The sequence below is a fragment of the Macrosteles quadrilineatus genome, unplaced genomic scaffold (assembly GCF_028750875.1).
Source record: "Macrosteles quadrilineatus isolate MER2022 unplaced genomic scaffold, UCM_ALF_1.0 Scaffold_1__1_contigs__length_201487025, whole genome shotgun sequence".
In the NCBI taxonomy this organism is placed as follows: Eukaryota; Metazoa; Arthropoda; class Insecta; order Hemiptera; family Cicadellidae; genus Macrosteles; species Macrosteles quadrilineatus.
This window is the reverse complement of record NW_026542594.1, coordinates 74,230,102-74,250,724: the sequence shown is the minus strand read 5'-3', so window position 1 is coordinate 74,250,724 and position 20,623 is coordinate 74,230,102. Positions and strand designations below refer to the sequence as shown.

The 20,623-nt window shown below is 35.7% G+C and overlaps 1 protein-coding gene across 7 annotated transcripts in view; it reads right to left on the bottom strand.

Annotated features, from left to right (window-relative positions):
* Nucleotides 1-20,623, bottom strand: part of LOC128983604 (major facilitator superfamily domain-containing protein 6-A) — a 117,154-nt gene that overhangs the window by 92,680 nt on the left and 3,851 nt on the right. For 2 of the 7 annotated variants that reach the window (XM_054402959.1, XM_054402962.1), the window contains exons 1-3: nt 17,686-17,841; nt 6,689-6,810; nt 3,161-3,441 (exon numbers count right to left, since the gene is read on the bottom strand). In XM_054402959.1, coding sequence (XP_054258934.1) covers nt 3,161-3,441; nt 6,689-6,749 — 342 coding nt within the window. In that variant the 5' untranslated portion in view covers nt 6,750-6,810; nt 17,686-17,841. Of the gene's footprint in view, nt 1-1,253; nt 1,387-3,160; nt 3,442-6,688; nt 6,811-7,937; nt 8,041-17,685; nt 17,842-20,623 lie in introns of those variants that run through there. The other 5 variants (XM_054402961.1, XM_054402960.1, XM_054402965.1 and 2 more) reach the window with 5 other exon arrangements.

Genomic DNA, 20,623 nt, shown 5'->3' with positions numbered 1-20,623 from the left:
GGGTTTAAGTGTGCTCTCCAACGGCCGCCTGAAGATTTCACATTCAATTTAGGACTGTTGGTTAATCGCTGCATAAGCTGTTGATTTTGGAAGACAAGGAGTACATTGGTAGGAGTACATTGGTAGGAGTACATTGGAAACAGAAGAGAGGAGATATTAGATGAGTGGCAAATGCGTTAGGAACAGAGTGTTTTATGTTAACGTTTTAAAGGTAAACGTTCGGATATATACCTAAATCAGAAAGAGACTGGAACAAGATTGGGAGACGGGCCATTATGAAACGCAGTTTGTCACAGAACATGGAAAATGTCAAGGCAAATTTGTGAAGATTTCACATGGTGGAAGAGGAAGTATGTAGATGTGGAGAAATAAAAACCGCGAGTCACGTATCTATAAATTTGTCACTTCAGGAAACAAATTGGAGAGAACCGGAATAAGTCTTGGATAAGATAGGTCTAGAGATGAGAAAATAAAACATGATGAGAGACATGAAACAATTGAGACGTTTAGGAAATTAGCTAGGGAAATAGGAAAACTCAGGGATACATACAGACGTTAAAAAAACAACCAACAAAAACTAAGAAAGAAAAGGAATGAAAACTTGCCCATAAAGGGAAGAGGAAATGTCGTGCTGTTAGGCTTTTGGACACATAATGTGTCTGGAAACATAATGCGGCTATGAGTAAAGGCCATTTGTAGAAAACACTATTTACAATAAATGTTGATTATATCGATCTGTTATGTACATCTTGAGTATTTCCATAATCTTTGAGTTGAATATTTTAACCCTTCGAGTGTCCCTAGTTTTGGCCTTAATGTCTGCCTATTTTTTGCGCATTTGCAAGGTTTTATTAAAACGGATCTGAGAAGCTTAAAAACAATGTTAACTGTTCTATATACCATTTTGTTTGGAAAATCATGGGCTTCAATATTATACATAAAACATAAGGAACATTTGTTTCAAAAAAATTTTTTAGGTAAAAAAAATATTTTGGAAAATTTTCTAAAGAAAAATAAGTTTGCGCTCAATGAAATTGTATAAATTATAGGCCTATAAATATTTGAAAATAGCCACTTTGTTCTAAATTTTATGAGGATTACAAATATATAATAATATAAGGAAGTAGATTTGCAAATAAATAAGTTATGGGCAAAAAACAGATTTCAGTACATAGCGTTTGTTTAGCTAAGAATGCATAGCCTAACCATAGCTAGGAATCTGGCAGATAATTTACATCAATATCACTACCTACTTCTTCAGGATTATCAACCAGCCCTTCAGAATCACTTAAATCTTCTTATAATGCACCACGTATATCACTACTTTTGATTTTTAACCCTAAAACAATGATAAACGTAATAAAACACATCAGTCATCGGTGCGAGGTTAACCAAGCTGTTTACAAATACGCACGTCAGCTGTCTGCTACAATTATGATCGGCTCGAGAAAAAAAAGCGCTTAGAGACAGACCTCCGGAGAAAGCTTAGAATCTGCCAAATAAAACGATACCTAACTCGATCCAGTTCAATCTGATTTTGTCAGTCATAGAGCCTTCGCCGTAAACAGTGTTTGTGAGTCGAAATTTTGACACAAAACACTACACAAATTGTGTTATGTGTTGAAGCTTCAACAAATAACACTCGGAGGGTTAAAGTCATAAGAAATTATGACTGCTATTCGTTTTAAAATAACGCCTTTAATACTTAGCAATTGCTAGAATCCTAGCAACAGGTACACTAGTACTTATTTAATACGCAAGCAGGTTTTTTGTGACAATTACTCCTCCGAAACTACTGAACCGATTGACATGTTTTTGGTGTCATTGGAAAAAGCGTAATGTGAAGTTGTGCAGGAAACTTTCTGTTTAAGTAAATAATAAGAGAGTGAGGCCCTGGGGCCCTTTAAGTTTTCGTATTTCTCCATAAGATTAACATGGGAAACAAACATTGTTATGAAACTCCAGCTGTTGTCAGAAATTAAAAGTGAGAAGAAGAACATATGTTAATTGTAAACAGTAAAAAAGTTTGCTAATTTAACAGTTTGCTACAAACTTGTACTGACTTGGTTGAAATGAAATATTTACTATTTGAATTTGTACATCTTGTTATGTACATCTTGAGTATTTCCATAATCTTTTTGAATCTTTTAAAATCATCAGAAATTATGACTGTTGTTTGTTTTAAAATAACGCATGTAATACTTAGCAATTGCTCGAATTCGAGCAACAGGGTCAGTAGTAATTGTTTAAATAATAGAAAAAAAACCATAGTACCTTTTTTTTAATAGTACCATATAGCGAGAAATAAATGTTATACATAAAAATACATAAACAAATGTTACTATTAAAGTATGATATATAGGGTGTCCCACGAAGGGGTTTAAACGTTTGATTTTATATTACGCGCCCATTCATGCACCAAACTTTTTGAAACTTTACACAGTTTACAAAGTAGGTTCTAAAAATATTCTGGAAAAATTTCAACTCCCTAACCTTAGTAGAAACAAAATGGCGGCATATTGAAAAAGTTACTTTAAAAACATTAAAAAAGGTATTTTTGGTTTTATAAAATATTTTTATTGTTACTTTCCAGGGCAATATGACTTTTAAACAACAAAAAATTAGAACATAGCCAAATGGAAAACTAAAAACTAATCAAATAACTAATAAATAAAAATAATAAATAAATAACTAATAATAAATCATGAAAGTAGTTTTTATAGAAAGCACATTGGTAAATTTGTCAATAAGCCGCCATTTTGTTTATACTAAGGTTAGGGAGTTGAAATTTTTCCAGAATATTTTTAGAACCTACTTTGTAAACTGTGTAAAGTTTAAAAAGGTTCGGTGAATGAATGGGCACGTAATATAAAATCAAACGTTTAAACCCCTTCGTGGGACACCCGGTATAACAGAAACAGTATAAGCCTTCATGGGTTTTTCTAAAGATTAACTATTCCACAGCTGATAAGATAATGCTTCATCTTGCCAAGATAATACAACTTCTGAGAGCCTGATAATTAACTGAGGAAGAATTCAATGTATTTCTTTATTGTGTAACAAAGCTATTTTGTAGATATATTTTAAGCAAATTGAAAACACACATCATAATCATGATACTCCTACAAATCATAAATGGGCTAAGCTATTTTGTTCTTACATTATTATGACATGCTGCTATTGATCCACATGGTGTTTGAACATGAACGTCTTTGTAATGAGGAACAAACTTGATTAGTGAGAATTGCACTGTGGTTGAAATTACTAAAGCTAAAAATACAGTTTTCCTCTGGTTTTGAAAGTAGTCAACAATAAATCCAAATACTGGTTTGGCAATCAAGAAAAATATTGGTATGACAGACATTAGTAAACCCATTGCAACTTCGGACACGCCAAGTTGTTTACCCATCACAGGCAAGAAGGGAAGTATAGGTCCCATTCCTAAAACAAATAGGCTATATCATCATTGTATCAAATCTAGGAAAACACTGAAATGAGCAAAATTCACAGCTACCGGTACCTAAGATGCAGTTTTAAGGGTTCTTAAGAAAAGATTGTCCACAGTTAAGTAGTACCATAAGATTGTGTCATCTTCCATTAACGCAAATTATATATATATATATATATAATATATTCATATTCTTAAAATACACCACAGTAGACAGTATATTTAAACCTTTAGAGTAGGAAAATAAAAAATAAAAAACAATTTATTGATTCTGGAGCCTGCTCTGAGAGGGGTCCTAAACCCAAACCAACTAGGATCACCACACAATATATATGTTACTCTCAAACTTACCAGGGTCACAACTCGATGTGTTGACTCAAACATACCAGGGTCACACATTGTTTCATTAAACTTTACAGTGGCTAAAATGTATTCTTTCCTTCGGCAGAATCTTATGGAGAAACTAATGAAGACTCAATTCAACCACGCGGAAGATAAATCCTACTAATTGGGGCTGGAAGTCATCTAAGCATGGGATACTTCCAAATCCAACATATGTTGAAGCTGCACCACCAGATATTCTTAACACAATCTCACGTACGTGTGCAAAAGGGTGTAGGGTGTGTTTATGTCGGAGCTGCGACTAGCGATAAGAGCAGCGATGCGAGCAGCGATGCAAGCTGTGATTATTTCTCTGCTCTCATACTGTGTTTATGTTGGAGCTGAGATAGTAGCGTTGTGTCAAGTGGTTGAAGATGAGTGACTCTGAAGAAGAAAATTTAGTTTTTTCTTCTTTTTCCATATAGGCCCTACTTTGTATAGAGAAAGAAAGTAATAGACCTTAGACGTTATTGGCTTTTACAATTCAAGGATTAACCAATCATTTTTGTTATAATTTTTCAAAAACCACATTTTATAATGAGTTTTGAATATTGATATGGTCTTATTTGTCAAGTTCTTTCATCTAATATTTTTTCTTTCGCAGAGGATACGCGACCGGTAACCGGACGTGGATTAGGCGTCCGGCAGTTACTGTCATAACCTAACCTAACCAACCAAACTTGCTGATAGTGAAAAAAATCAAATGAAGGTTCAATTCTCTTCATAACATAAAATTATAAATGCCAAAAATTCTAACAAAAGATGTACAGTTAAGAAGAAATTACATTCAAAGCAAAATCTGTGACAAAAAGTTAATGATACCGATGGGTTTCGAACCGGGGACCCCTCTCATATCAGCCGAGCACTCTATCCACTACACCACAAACACTGATGGCTGAAAATCGTATCATTGTGGTAATGGCGTTCCGGGACCCCCTACCGGACGCGTAATCCACGTCTGGTTACCGGACGCCTAATCCACGTCTGGTTACCGGACGCGTATCCTCTGTGTTTTTCTTTAGCCTTTTTAGAATTAATTGGAACAGCTGATGATTTTAAAATGATTCATATTGTACAAATAAAACATTCCTTTCTGTTCTTCTTGTAAACATGGTTTACTATTTTTTTCTCTCTAGGTGAAAACAACGATAGAGATCACAACGAACCTGTTGTGATGGTTTTTGTCCGGTTTCGTAAATATTTCCGCCACTAAACTTTCAATATCCATCTTTGCACGACCAACGACACTAGCTGAGAAAAAGGACTGAAGCATTGTCACAGCTACTATCGCTGGTCGGGACCCAAGAGAGATTTAAAGCGCAGCTCCAAAGTAAACAGACCCATTGAAATACACGCACTAATTGTCTAGGCTCTAATGGCATCGCTGCTCTTATCGCTAGTCGCAGCTCCGACATAAACGCACCCTAAAAGTGTTTGCAATTGTAGGAAGAACGGAGTCAAATGCACAACAATTTGCTACCACTGTAAATGTGTTTCATGCACCAACCAACCAGAGAAAGAAAAACCACAAATAAGCTATGACGCGCAATGTGACTTGGATGAGGTGTACAGTACAGAGGAGGAGGCAATATGACCTGCAATTCCGGATTCACCACTAAAGACACAAAAAAATCTCATGAGTTTTTTGTAATTTGTATTAATTACTTTGTGTCGCCTATAATAATGCACTTGGAATCCATTTTCTATAAGTATATAAATGTTAAATTATTTCTAAATAAAATAATTTAAATAAACTTTTTTAAATTATGATAAATCACTTAATATTGGTTTGATTTTTATCACCAGATGCTCAATGGATGTGAAATTTTGTGTTCTACAATTCTTTTACGATGTGTTTTTCTTTAGAATGGATGGTTTTTTTACGCTTTATAGCAAAAAATAAAAATTAACCCTAAATTTCAAGGTTTTTGTAGTTGCAGGTCAGAAGCTCGCCTGAAAAAATGGGACAAACATCAAATCCTTTTACTTCTATATAAAACAATTAAAACGATTTTAACCTTTCCAGGAATTATTTCCGGGCAAAAACCTATTTTTACTGGCCTAATAACCAATTTAACTTAACTGTGAAAAAACACTTCAATATAGTAAATTATTTGTTGTTTTTGGCATTTGAGTTAATCAGTTTACCCACAACACTTTCTGGGCGTTTTGCTTCGGTAATGGTTAAATAAAAGGTACTTACGTATTAAACGGAGGCCCCCTAACATGCGATTTTTTCACCATCAGCAAGTTTGGTTGGTTAGGTTAGGTTAAGATAGTTTAATTTGATAAAAAAACATATATTTATGATAACCCAACCTAACATAACCGCTGCAGCGCGCTGTTGACCAGACACAGTGACAGGCGATGACAGGTAATGGCGCACGCTCCGGTCAACGACCCTGACCTTGGCCTACTTGGAGGGGATTCTGCGAGTAGACACATGATTCATTTGATAACGCTCGACTCACAACAATACTAGAATAGTTCTACTACAACATCTATAACAATTTAACCCTCTATAAGTGCCGCGGCGCGTTTCGTAATGGTGGCCTCCGTTTAATACGTAAGTACCAAATAAAATGTCCATTCCGCATCATGAGTATTTCACACTGTCCACATCGCGACGTGGGTACGCATTTCGAACTTTTTCCGAATTCGGGGTTTGAGCGTAACATATACATTACAGTCAAGATTAGTCATCCTAATCTAAAGAACACCTTAAAAAAGTTTACCTATAGTTACTTAGATTTTTGAACACTGTGTACCATCAACTCAAAAAAATATTATACTTAAGGGGATGTTTGGGGTTTACAATTCAGAGTAAAATATTAGAATAATAAATGTAATATTACTTACCTGCCATGAAGAAAAAATAATGCGCCTTCACAGGGAGTAAATATGGATTTATTTTCACCATGATTGTGTTCTTATAGTCAATGACAAAAGGGGGTTATGGATAGATTAAGGCATCAACACATCTGGAAACAATAAAATTAAGTTTTAGTTCAAATCAACTGATAAAGAATTCTAATCATCACATTATGTAGTTATATTCAACTAGCTATTTTTGGTGTTGTATACTTATGTTGTGGAGAAACAATCACTTCACTACAACAATTTAAAATGATAAATACCAAACAACCCCGCCACAGCAAACCTGCAGACTAAGCCAATTTCCATTTGCCTAATTGGATTTACTCAAATGTCTCCTTATAAATATCACATTTATTCCCTACTAGCAGAGCACCCGTCCTTCGTACGGGGTTGGCATATAAGTACAAAATGCTTATTGCAGTTATACTCAAGCTTTGCGTTTGCAATGGGGAGAGGACACAGTTTGATAAAATTTGGTTAATAAATTTACGGTATGATATAGTATAACACATCTACTATTGCCATAATGTTCTACCATTGCACTTAAACAATAGAAAAAAATAAATTATCAAACATTCGCACAATATCACAAATCTATATATTAATTTGAAACTGTTTTTCTTTGTCATAGCTAAATTGAGAGAACGGCTGGGCGTAGAAACTCGGTAGAGGTGTCTAAAGAAAGGTCTTGGTCTGTAGATGAGCCATCAAAAGAGAAACGTGGTAAATTACCTTGGGGCTCTGCCCCAGTGGCCTTTGAATTCCCATCCCATGTTATTCTTATGGAGGAAAAACTGGGTTTTTGTCCCAGCAAATTTGACAGAACGGCTGGGCGTAGAAACTTGGTAGGGGTCTCTAAAGAAAGGTCTTGGTCTATAGATGAGCCATCAAAAGAGGAACGAGGTAAATTCCCTTGGGGCTCTGCCCCAGAAGCCTTTAAAGTTGCCTCTTCAAATTTGTTTACCATATGCATAATTCTACACTACTGTTTAATGAAACAGCTGTTAATATTTAAATAGTGATTTATTGAATTTTTCAAAATGAAGTACAGTATTTGCAATGGGTTTTTCTGATTTTAAAATCGATTTTATTCAGCATCGTGTCATGTTTTGCAATATAATGTTCTATTACCAAATCAGTGGAAAATCCTAATATCACAGTAACTCTTAAAATTATTTCTTATGGAGTTAACTTATATCTATTGTATGGCTTGGTTTCTGCCTTTTTTTACCACTTCTAGGAGATTGTACGTAGGTGATATTCTTTGGCGTATTGCATCTGTAGACGAAACTTGGGTTGGTGAAATTATTACAATGGAAAACAGCGAGAAATCCTGGACAATTTGATATAGGTAGGCTAAAAATAAAACTGAATTAACAATATGCTACATTTCTTGAGCAATCATTGAAATAACCGATTTGCAAACAATGGAAACATAGAAAGTCATAGAACACAACCAAGTAGAAGAAATGAAATAATGTTTTTTTTTTATTTATAATCGTTATTATAGAACGAACTACTAAAAACGAAACTAATGCAACTATGAGAGGGAAATTTTTTAGAAACACTAAAAAACAAGATCAGCTTTTTGAGAAAAGATAAGATATTTACAAAAGTTTTTGATTATATCTAACTGTTGCGTAAATTGTGAGTATTTCCATAATCTTCGTGAGTCGCCTGTAATGCTTCGCAATTGCTCGAATTCGAGCAACAGGTACACTAGTTATTCATTAAATTAAAAACTCAAACCTAACTGTAAACAATCCTACTTTGACAGTTCTCATTGTGTATCACAGCTTTTTATTGCTGCTTAGTTCAAATTAGCTGTTGTCATATATGCGCAAACAAAATAATAATAGTGCTGCACCCTGTTGGGAAACCTTATAACTTTTTAATGCTATTGCATATTATCATAGGCATATAGAATGAATATGCTAAACGTAGCACAGCTGGCGGTCTATATTTATTCTATTTGGCTATGATATTATAGAACCAACTTGTAAAGTTGAAAAAGCTGACTAAATTCTTTAATTCCCTTTAAATATGAATACTCATAAGGTTAACATGGGGAACTACAGACCCACTGGGGCGGAGCCCGAAAGGATTTTTGAGATAAGAATATGCCTAAATTTTAATAGGGAATGTGAGCTATCATCATGCCAAATTTCAGCCCAATCCGTCAAGTAGTTTATGCGTGATTGAGCAACACACAAACATACACACAAACTTTCAGATTTATAATATTAGTAAGATATGAATTTAAACGGATGGTGTTTTTGGCCTCTGGGGACCTCAAAACGAAAAAGTAAATCAGGCCCGGTCTAGGTCTTACCATGAGACCTACGGTAAAAGCCTATTCCCTATATGTGAAATTCGCTAAAAGCAAGTAGCCCCTACAAGATAAACGTATTAGTGACGAACAGGAGCAACTGTTGCGGGCATCATGACTGACGAGCGACTGGATCAGTTCCTGTCTTTAATAGCATACTAAATCATTTGTTTTTTTAAGCTCTACAAAGTGGTTTGGAAAGAAATTGCTAAATTTTATGTTTTTAGGGTCAAAATTGAGAAAAACCAATTCTTACCACATAAAACCCCCCATAAATCCACGTTCCCATGGTTTGATTATGCTGGTTTGCGAACTCGTTTGAATAAAAGTTAGTAGGTTTACACGTTTGTACCAAATTAATCAAAATCAGATCATTTCTGCTTGAGTTATCGCGGTAACAGACACACATATATATATGTGTTTGTGAAAGACTGTGACCATGACCTAAGTGTCGAAATGCATCAGTCATACAAAATTTTTTTTTTTTAAAAGGGTACTATGGTGTTTTGTTATTAATATTAATTACAGTAGCCCTACACATGAACAATATCAAATACAATATGTATATATATATACCTATATATCTTACTAATATTATATATCTGAAAGTTTGTGAGTTTGTGCGTTTGTGTGTGTTTGTATGTATAATATATGAATTTGAACGGTTGGTGTTTATGGCCTCTAGGGACCTCAAAACGAAGTAATTCGGTCCCGGGTCCAGGTCTTGCCATAGCTTATTCCCTATATGGGAGATTCGCTAAAAAGACTTTGGGTGCAAGAGTGCAAACTCAACAAAAAAAATAAATTGCTGAAACAAAATTTAATTTGTTTCTGAATACCATTATCAAGGAGAATAATTTTATTTGTTTTCGCTACACTACACAGTATGCAGCTGGTTTTAGCGAATTTCCCATATAGGGAATATTAGCGAATTTCCCATATAGGGAATATCAGCGAATTTCCCATATAGGGAATAAGCTATTACCGTAGTACTCATGGTAAGACCAGGACGCGGGACCGATTTTTTTTTTTCGTTTTGAGGTCCCTAGAGGCCAAAAACACCATTCGTTCAAATTCATATATATATATATTTATACAGGATGGAACGTTAGTGTTAAAAAATTTTATGTGTTAAACTACTAAGTATTGGTGACAAAATGGCACCAATTTAAGTTTCCATACCCTCACAGGTAAGGGATAACAGACAATTTAAGACTTTTTCAAAATATTTGTACTTACTTACATAAAATGGCCATAAGTGCATTAAACATTGTTTTTATTCCAAATTCATTGTCATTTTCAGAATCCTCGTTAAATTTCCAATAGTAATAGTACAAATTCATTGAGATTAAACATCTGCCCTATTAACATAAGCCTTTATTTGGCTATGGAAGTTTGAATTTGAGATTTTTTATAAAAAAGTACCTTTATTATAACCTTTATTTGATTTTTCCATTATCAGCACAATGGAAAAATCAAATAAAGGTTTACTAATCTAAAAAATAGTTTTGTTCATAAAATAAAATTATAATAAAATTATAATTGTCTAAAATTCAATTTTATAGGCCTAATCTTTTAATTATAAAATTAAACTGTCATAACCTAACCAAACCAACCAAACTTGCTGATATGAAAAAATTGTTGATAAAAAGTTAGTGCCGCCGGCGAGATTCGAACCCGGATCATTCGGATGATCAACCCGCAACGCTATCCACTGCACCACCGATGCCGATGGCTAAAAACCGTATCGTTGCGGTATTGGTGTTCCCTCAAAGTGACGTCAGCAGTAGTGACGTCAAACGGCACCTGAGAAATCTTCCGTGTGCCGTTTCGACTGTTTTGTAGGTTTGAATAATCACAACATTCTGTATTAGCATTAGTCATGATTTGAAATAGTGCCACAGTGTTTCTACAGAGTGCAGCACAGAAAACTATTTTACTTTTGAATAAGTCCAAATGTATTAAACCCCAATCGCAGCACACCTGTGCACTTAACAACGTTTAAATTCTCCAATGTTAAATATTAAAACATAAAAACCTTTATCAAAGTATTATAAACAATAAAAGGGATGACTTTTTTAAATTTATGACAACAGCTAATTTTCAACCAAAAGGTGAGTGAGCGTAGCGAACGAACATCAACCTGGAGGCGAGTTAGCGTAGCGAACGAGCTAACCTGAAAACAAGTGAGCGCAGCGAACGAGCTCCAACCTAAAGGTGAGAGAGCGTAGCGAACGAACTTCAACCAGAACGTGATTGAGCCATGCTAATACTTATGAAGTTAAACGGGGCAAAGCCCGTGGGTACAGCTAGTCTAAATATATAAAAGGCAAAGCCCTCACTGGCTGACTCACTCACTCACTCACTCATCACTAATTCTCCCACTTCCCATTTACCTAGGAGGCTGAAATTCGGTACACCAATTCTTTGGGCATTAAATAGGAAAACTAAGTAGTTTTTATTCTGATCGGGCTTTCGGGCTCCGCCCCAGTTGCTCTGGAGTTTCCCATGTTAACCTTATGATTTTTCATATTTAAAAGGAATTTCTTAACAGCTGTTTCAATTAAACAAGTTGGTTCTGTTCTATGATGTTCAATAGCATTAGTTACAAAGATTACCAACAGGGTGCAGCACTATTATTTTTTTAAATTTATGACTACAGCCAATTTGCAACCAAAAGGTGAGCGAGCGTAGCGAACGAACTTCAACCCGGAAGCGAGTTAGCGTAGCGAACGAGCTAACCTGAAGGTAAGTGAGCGGAGCGAATGAGCTCCAACCTAAAGGTGAGTGAGCGTAGCGAACGAACTTCAACCAGGACGTGATTGAGCCATGCAAACGAGCTCACTTGTGGAAAGTTAAACGGGGCAATGCCCGCGGGTACAGCTAGTTGTTACATAAAGGGATGTTTAATAGTAGGTATATTTCAACCTAGGGCCAAAAATGAGGTTTTGCCAGCTTGTGATCATTTTTTAAGTTCGAGGTCTGTGGTACGAACGCTATTTTTCACCACTCTATACATAATTAATTGAGATTGAGACTATATATACAATAAATGCACACAAGTACAACTTTAAGGTTATGTGAAGAAATATTTGGTGGAATCAATAAATAAATCATCTACAGGCACCCATTGTTCCAACGAATAACTCCCTTTACAAAAATAATAGCCCATACATATGCATGTATAATTATTTTAAGTCTTATTGGTAACATTGGGTACAGTTCCGCAGAGAACCTGCTTGATGATGATATTGATGAACCGGATTGATATTTAATCTGATAGGCCTAATATATCAAAGGTTTTCTGCGGAACTTTACCAGCAAGTTAACAGCGTGCCTGGTTTGCTAGATATTGTAAGTAGACCTACAATACAACATTCAAATGTGGAAGACTTGTTTGAGGAATAGCCAGGTTTCTTTGGTTAATTTTCTAAACAAAAGATTTTACACAGGACCAGATGGATAGGGTTGCCATATTCCCAGATTTCCCCGGAGATTATCAGATTACATGGAGATTTTCACGTTCAAAATAAAATTTACCTCCAGGGGATTTCTGCAAAAAGTGAGAAATCTCCTTTTTTACGCTCTATTGAAATAAGTTACATTATATAACATAATGGCATTTTTGGAATAAAATAAATGTTTGCGTTCACAAACATTGTTAGGTATGCAATAACTAAAAAATGCTATTACTCTCGTACTCTCTACTAACGTTTTCTTTTTCCTTGGTTTAACTTTGGCCAGCAACGTTCTTAGCCTGTATCGTCTGTTTCATTGCTCCCAGTCCCCCAATTTGCATCTGCGAGCCAGTCTGAAGGTATCCATGTTCACCACCAAAGCCTAGCAGACAGCAAGTTTTGTTGCCTTTATTCGGAACCGGTAATTATGTCGACCTCCAGTCAACGCTCTAAATTTTTTTTTTATCTGTTAGTTTTTTAGCACTTATTACAAAAAAGATAGTAATTTTTTGCGGAAAAGCACCGTTTTCCCAGAAAAGCGGATAGCGGAAAAAAACACTTTTTTTGCCCAAAATCCGTGCTGTGGGTACTCAAATTGTCAGTATTTCACGATGAATTCAACGGTATATTTCTCATTCTGATCCGAGAATTAATAACTGAAAAAGCCCGCAAAATGTTAGGTTAGGTTTGGTTAGGTTAGTTTAATTTAGGTAAAGTTACGTTTTAGTTAACCTAAAAACAACCTAAACTAGCCTAATCACAAAATGTTAGGTTAGGTAATGTTGGGTTAGGTTAGTTTAGTTAAGTTTAATTTAGATTAAATAATTAAGTTTAATGTTAATTAAAAACCTAGCCCAACGTGGGTTAGGTAAAGTCAGGTTTGGTTAGGTTAGGTAAGTATAGTTTAGTTTAGGTTAATAACCTAAGAAAAACACCCACAACAGCAACCTGTATTGACAACATCATAACTAATAATTATTTAACTTTTGATGAAAGTATGTGTAAAACAGTAGATTTTTGAATTTCTGATCATTTAGGTCAAATAATTTGCCACAAGGCTGAGATTGTAAATAGTAATGTAAAAAAGTATTCCTCAAAACGTATAATAAGTCAAGAAAATATCAGATCCCTATACAACTGCTTATCAGCTGAGAATTGGAATAATTGTATGTCACAGCTTAGATGTAATGAGAGTTTTAATTTTTTTTTCAATACTGTATATAACTCCTTTGTAAATAATTGTCCTATCACCACAAAAGTTGTTAATAAAGGGAAAAGTGCTTGGGTAACAAGGGGAATTAAAGTGTCGAGTAGGAGGAAATGGGAACTGTATAAAATCTCTAGATATAATTCGAATCCTGCTTTTATGGAGTACTTTAAGAATTATAAACGGGTGTTTAGAAAAGTAGTTTCTGCAGCAAAAAAGTTGTATAATGTTAATTTGATAAAAGAAAGTGACAATGTAACTAGAACAACTTGGAATATTGTTAAAAGAGAGTAAGGGCAATGTGTAGAAGATCAGTCGTGTCCAGAGATTAGAATTAATGGAGAGGTGGTAGTAAAACCAATATCAGTAGCTAACAGTATGAACAATTTTTTTACAAGCGTAGCAAAAGATTTTCATTCTCATGTTTCTGTTGCAGAATCTGTTAAGAGCGCAAAAAAGGCATCTTTAAAAGTTCCTAATTCTTTCAAGTTTCAACCGGTATCAGAATCTTTTGTCTTTTCATGTATAAAAAAACTCAAAAACAAAACATCCACAGGATGGGACGAAATTCCAGCACATCTTATAAAATCTTTAGCTCCTTGCATCTTAAAACCTTTAACTCATTGTATCAATATATCACTGTTAACAGGCTCTTTTCCAGACAAATTAAAATATGCACAAATCAAACCAGTATTTAAAAAAGGTGACTCCCATGAAATATCTAACTATCGACCAATCGCTCTTTTGCCAGTCATCTCAAAGTTGTTTGAAGAGGCTGCTCTATCACAGCTAGTTCCATTCCTTGAAACAAACGAATTACTCAACAAAGATCAGTTTGGTTTTAGACAAAATAGGAGTACCTCAGATGCAGTAGTTGAGCTTATTTCTGATACTGTGGAGGCCCTGGATAGATCCCAGAGGGCAATTGGTGTTTTCTGTGATCTTTCCAAGGCCTTCGACTGTGTGAGGCATGACATTCTTCTGGAAAAACTTAAACTATATGGAATTGTTGGTTCTTCCTTGGCCTGGTTCAAATGCTATCTTCAGGGACGTTATCAACGAGTTGTCATCAAAGATAAATCTAACATTAAAAATTTCTCAAACTGGTGTCCGGTTCTTCATGGCGTTCCTCAAGGGTCTAAAGTTGGACCTCTTCTTTTTATTCTCTACATAAATGATCTAGCTGCTACATTGGATTCTGTAATATATCTTAAGAATATTAATATCCGTTGTAACTATGATTTCCTTGTACATCACGCCACTGTGAATCGTATGATTTTCAATAAATCTCATTGGCTACAAACATCACCTGATCCCCTCTCCACCTACATCACACCACCGTCCATGTACGTCCGTCCCTACAACAGACAGTCTACCTCCAAAACTCAAACCTTAACCACCCGTCTGTAGCTGTGTGTTAAACATGTAAAACTATCGTATTTATTTTATCAGTCCACTTCCTAAGTCCAATTCAACCCACGAACACAACAAATGGCGACGAGGTCGGTCAAATTTACATACCGCGCAATGCAACTGTTCGATTGTGCCGCGTAGGGTAAATTTCGAACGCGTTTGTGAATGTCGAACGACGTAGTGGACTTAGACTTACTACCGTTGTTTGAAGATAGTAGTGAAGTGTCGGGTTACTCCAGCATGGCCGGGATAATTGGCAGCATCGGCGAGTACGACCAGAACTCCGAAACGTGGTCTTCATACATAGAAAGATTCGAACTGTTCGTCGAATGTAACAATATTAAGGAGGAGAAGAAGGTTAGCACTTTATTGACTGTTGCTGGTGTTAAAACGTATAGTTTACTACGGGATCTGTGCACGCCCGACGTACCATCGAAGAAGAGTTTTAAGGAAATAGTGACCATCATTAAGGATCATCTCTACCCGAAACCATCGTTCATCGCCGAGAGATACAAGTTCAGCAAAAGAATTCAACATGAGGGAGAATCAGCTGCGGAATACATCGTGCAGTTAAGGAAGATGTCTACACATTGCGATTTCGGCGCATCTTTAAATGACTACCTGAGGGATCGTCTAGTCTCCGGAATCAGGAACGAATCGACCAAACAAAAATTGTTAGCAGAAACCAGCCTAACTTTGGACCAAGCCGTCAAAATCATCACGTCTGCAGAAGCCGCTGAGAAAAATGCCGCAGCCTTGTCGATCAACGGAAGCCGCAACGTCGAGCGACTACAAAAGATGACGTCACACCATCGCAGAGTACCAGGCGGAAGCAGCGCACCATCAAGTGTCACCGTCACCGCACCTTCAGGTCACCACAATCACCCCAAAAGCAGCTCTTCGCACGACAACAAAGTGCAGTGTTCGTGTTGTGGAAGTTCATTTCATTTACGTAATCAGTGTCGATTGTTAGGTGTAACGTGTAACGCGTGTGGAAAGAAGAATCACATTGCTAAGGTTTGCCGATCTAAGAGTAAGTCACAAAAACAACATTCTCATCATTTTAGTAATAGAAATAACAGTAGGCATAATTATGTAGAAGCAGTAACGAGTGCAAGCGATGATAACCCTAAAGCTGAAAGCTATGAGGAAGATATTCCAAATTTATTCAAAATGAATGAAAGTAAAGTAGAAAATGCTAAAGTAAGCCCTATTAAATTAGAATTAACAGTTCAGGGAAAACCAATTCATTTTGAAGTTGACACAGGCGCAAGCGTAAGTGTATGTAGTGAAAACTTTTACAATGAAAATCTTAACTATTGTAAATTGTTATCCACTGACTTATCTCTGAGTTCGTACACAAATGAACCAATCGTTCCGTTAGGGAAAATTGAAGTAGATGTACAGTATCAAGGAGTAAACAAATGTCTAGAATTGTATGTAATTAAGAAGGGAGCTCATCCTCTGATAGGACGAAATTGGCTTCAGAGCCTTGGTGTGGAAATATCTTTCAAAGATAAAATTTTTGGCATTGAAAATAACGCTAGTATCGATCAAACTGTACATAGTAAACATTGCACTGAACTAACCAAAGAATTGTTTAAAGAATTTCCCGAGGTTTTCACTGATAAATTAGGTCAATACAAAGGTGAACCAGTTCAATTAAAATTGAAAGCTAACGCCACACCTCGGTACTTTAAGCCACGGTCTATACCTTTTTCACTTAAAGCTAAAGTAGAAAAAGAGCTTGAGAAGTTAACAGAAGAAGGTGTACTTCTCCCAGTCAAAAGTTCTGATTGGGGCACTCCCATAGTTCCAGTTCTTAAACCAGACGGTGGAATCCGTATTTGCGGAGATTTTAAGGTTACATTAAACCCAAGTCTAGAGGTAGAAAAGTACCCAATCCCTAGAATAGATGATTTGTTTACTAGTTTACAGAAAGGTGAAAAATTTAGTAAGATAGATCTGTGCCAAGCATATATGCAACTTGAATTAGATGAAGAGTCTAAAAAACTATGTACCATAAGTACGCATAAAGGGTTGTTTAGTTATCAAAGAATGCCGTTCGGAATCTCATCCGCAACCAGCATATTTCAGTACAGAATTGAACAATGCTTACAAGATTTACCTAATGTAGTTTGCTTTCTAGATGACATTTTGATTACAGATGTAAATGATGAATTACATTATCAAAAGCTTAGGGAAGTTTGCAGACGTCTTAAAGAAAATGGTCTTACCGTTAAGAAGAGTAAATGTACATTTTTTGCACCTAAAGTAGAGTATTTAGGTTTCTGTATTGACAAACAAGGTCTACACACTTCCGAATCTAAGGTAGAAGCTATAAAAAACGCTCCAGTTCCTAAAACAGTGACAGAAGTCAAAGCTTTGGTAGGTCTAATTAACTACTATTCGAAGTTCATTCCTAATTGTTCCACTATATTAAGTCCTATGTACAACCTGCTCAAAAAGGACACACCCTTCAATTTTGATAAGAATTGTATTGCAGCTTTTGACAAAGTAAAAGAGCTACTCTCTAATGCCCCTATTTTGGCTCACTATGACACCAATTTACCTTTAAAATTAGCCGTAGACGCTAGCTCAGTAGGCCTAGGCGCCGTGTTAAGTATTGTCTCACCAGATGGCGTAGAGAAACCGATAGCGTATCAGTCACGCACACTCTCAACAGCTGAGCGAAACTATTCACAAATAGAAAAAGAGGCTCTTGCTATTGTTTTTGCAGTCAAAAAATTCAATCAATATTTGTATGGGAGAAAGTTTGTTTTGTACACTGATCACAAACCACTTCTAAGTATTTTTGGCTCAAAAAAGGGATTACCTATTTTTGCTGCTGGTCGCATGCAAAGATATGCTTTGTTCTTGTCCGGTTACGAATTTGACATTCAATATGTAAAATCGGATCAAAACAACGCAGATATGTTATCTAGATTGCCGTTGAGTGTTAATCACAACAATGCTACTGATGAGTTTGCGTGGCAAGGTACTTATTTACATTGTTTACAGGAGAGTTCATTACCTTTGACATTTGAACATGTAAAGTCAGAAACACAGAAAGACCCAGTTTTAAGTAAAATTTATGGTTATATTGTAAACGGATGGCCTAATGTCATTCCAGAGGGAAACGAAGAACTTGCTCCGTATTTCCAAAGACAGAACGAACTGACAGTTGAATTTGGGATTATTTTGTGGGGCTATAAAGTAGTCGTACCAGTAACTTTAAGGGACTATGTACTTAAAGAGCTTCATTCTAGCCATTTAGGCATCGTGAAAATGAAGTCAGTTGCTCGATCCTATGTCTGGTGGCCGCGTATTGATGAACACATCACCAACATAGCTAACAGCTGTTCTTCCTGTCTTTGGGAACGGAACAATCCGTCCAAAAGCCAATTGGTTATATAATTAACAAAATAACCTAAACTAACCTAACCTAACCTAAGCACAAAATGTTAGGTTAAATTAAGTTAATTAAAACCTAACCTAGCTCAACGCTTGGTTAGGTTAGTTTAGGTTATTAGGTTAACTTAAACCTGACCTAAACTAGGTTGCACTTAAGTTTAATCGTCCTACATCTATCTATACTTATATAATACGCAAGCAGGTTTTTTGTGACAATTACTCCTCCGAAACTACTGAACAGATGGACATGTTTTTGGTGTCATTGGAATGAGGGTAACGTGAAGTTGTGCAGGAAACTTTCTTTTTAGGGAAATAATGAGAGAGTGAGGCCATGGAGCTCTTTAAAGTTTCGTATTTCTCCATAAGATTAACATTGGAAACAACAATTTTTATGAAACTCCACCTGTTGTCAGAAATCAAAAGTGAGAAGAAGAGCATATGTTAATTGTAAACCGTCAATAAGTTTGCTAATTTAACAGTTTGCTATAAACTTGCTGACTTGGTTGAAATTCGTTTTAAAATAAGCCTGTAATACTTAGCAATTGCTCGAATTCGAGCAACAGGGACACTAGTCTATACTTATTTAATACGCAAGCAGGTTTTTTGTGACAATTACTCCTCCGAAACTACTGAACCGATTGACATGTTTTTGGTGTCATTGGAAAGAACGTAACGTGAAGTTGTGAAGGAAACTTTCTTTTTATGAAAATAATTAGAGAGTGAGGCCCTGGGGCCCTTTAAAGTTTCATATATCTCCATAAGATTAACATGGGAAACAAAAATTGTTATGAAACTCCAGCTGTTAACAGAAATTAAAAGTGAGAAGAAGAACATATGTTAATTGTAAACAGTCAATAAGTTTGCTACAAACATTTACTGATTTGGTTGAAATGAAATATTTACTATTTGAATTTGGGTTGGCGTAAATATTACAACGGAAAAAAGCGAGAGAGCCTAGATAAAATTATATAATCTGTTATGTACATCTTGAGTTATTTACATAATCTTTGAGTCAAATCTTTTAAAGTCATCAGAAATTATGACTGTTATTCGTTTTAAAATAACACCTGTAATACTTAGCAATTGCTCGAATTCGAGCAACAGGGACACTAGTTTACTGTTAAACATTATACATTAACTTCCAGCTGATTATAAAATGGAACTGTTCTACACTAAGCCTAACCTTAAAAAGCCGCGTTTACACCGGAGTTTGAAACACGAGTTGCAAACAGAAATTGCATACATCTCTAAACACAACAATTTTTAGACGAAACTTTTTGCTGTTGCAAACAGTTTTTCAGTGTTTGCAACAGAATTTTTTGTTTCCACTTGAAGTCGGTAAAGATCAAATGGAGTTGCAAACTCTTTGTTTCCAACACTAGTTTCGGTCACTATGAGCCGTTGAAACACGAAACAGAAACATTTCTCCGCCATCCCCTACGCGACCACCTCCTGTCTCACTCACGTGATCACTCGCACCACCCTGTATCTCGACTCAGTGTTATTAACCTGTCTGTACTGATACTAGCCTGGCTACTAGCTACCTCCTGTTTGTTGTGACTTATCTCGTATCGTGCGTGTTGTGAGTAATGGAAAATCTACTGAGTGAGATGGAGAGGGGGAGATGACAATATTATTAAGTCAATTAGCTTGTACAGAGAACAGGAAGTGCTTTGGAATCAAACTATTTCTGACTATACAAACAAAAACAAGAAAAACTATGACATTTTACGGGAAATGAACTTAAGCAAGGCAGAGGTCCAAAATAAGATGAGGAACCTCATAATTAAATTTAACAGAGAATCTAAAAAGGGCAATAAGTCTGGATCGGGGGCCGACGATGTGAAAACCAAGCTGAAGTTTTTTTCAATCAATGATGTTTCAATCAAGGTCGAAATTATTTCAAACAATATCATGAAACATGGAAACAAAACCATGAAATAAAAATTGCAAACTTTTATTTGAAACTACTGTTTGCAATAAAAGTTTTCAACTTTTTGTTTGAAACTCCGGTGTAAACGCGGCTTAACCAAACTGCAGTATGTGAGTAAAATTAATATCTATGAAACCATCATCCATTCCTTAACATCAAACAA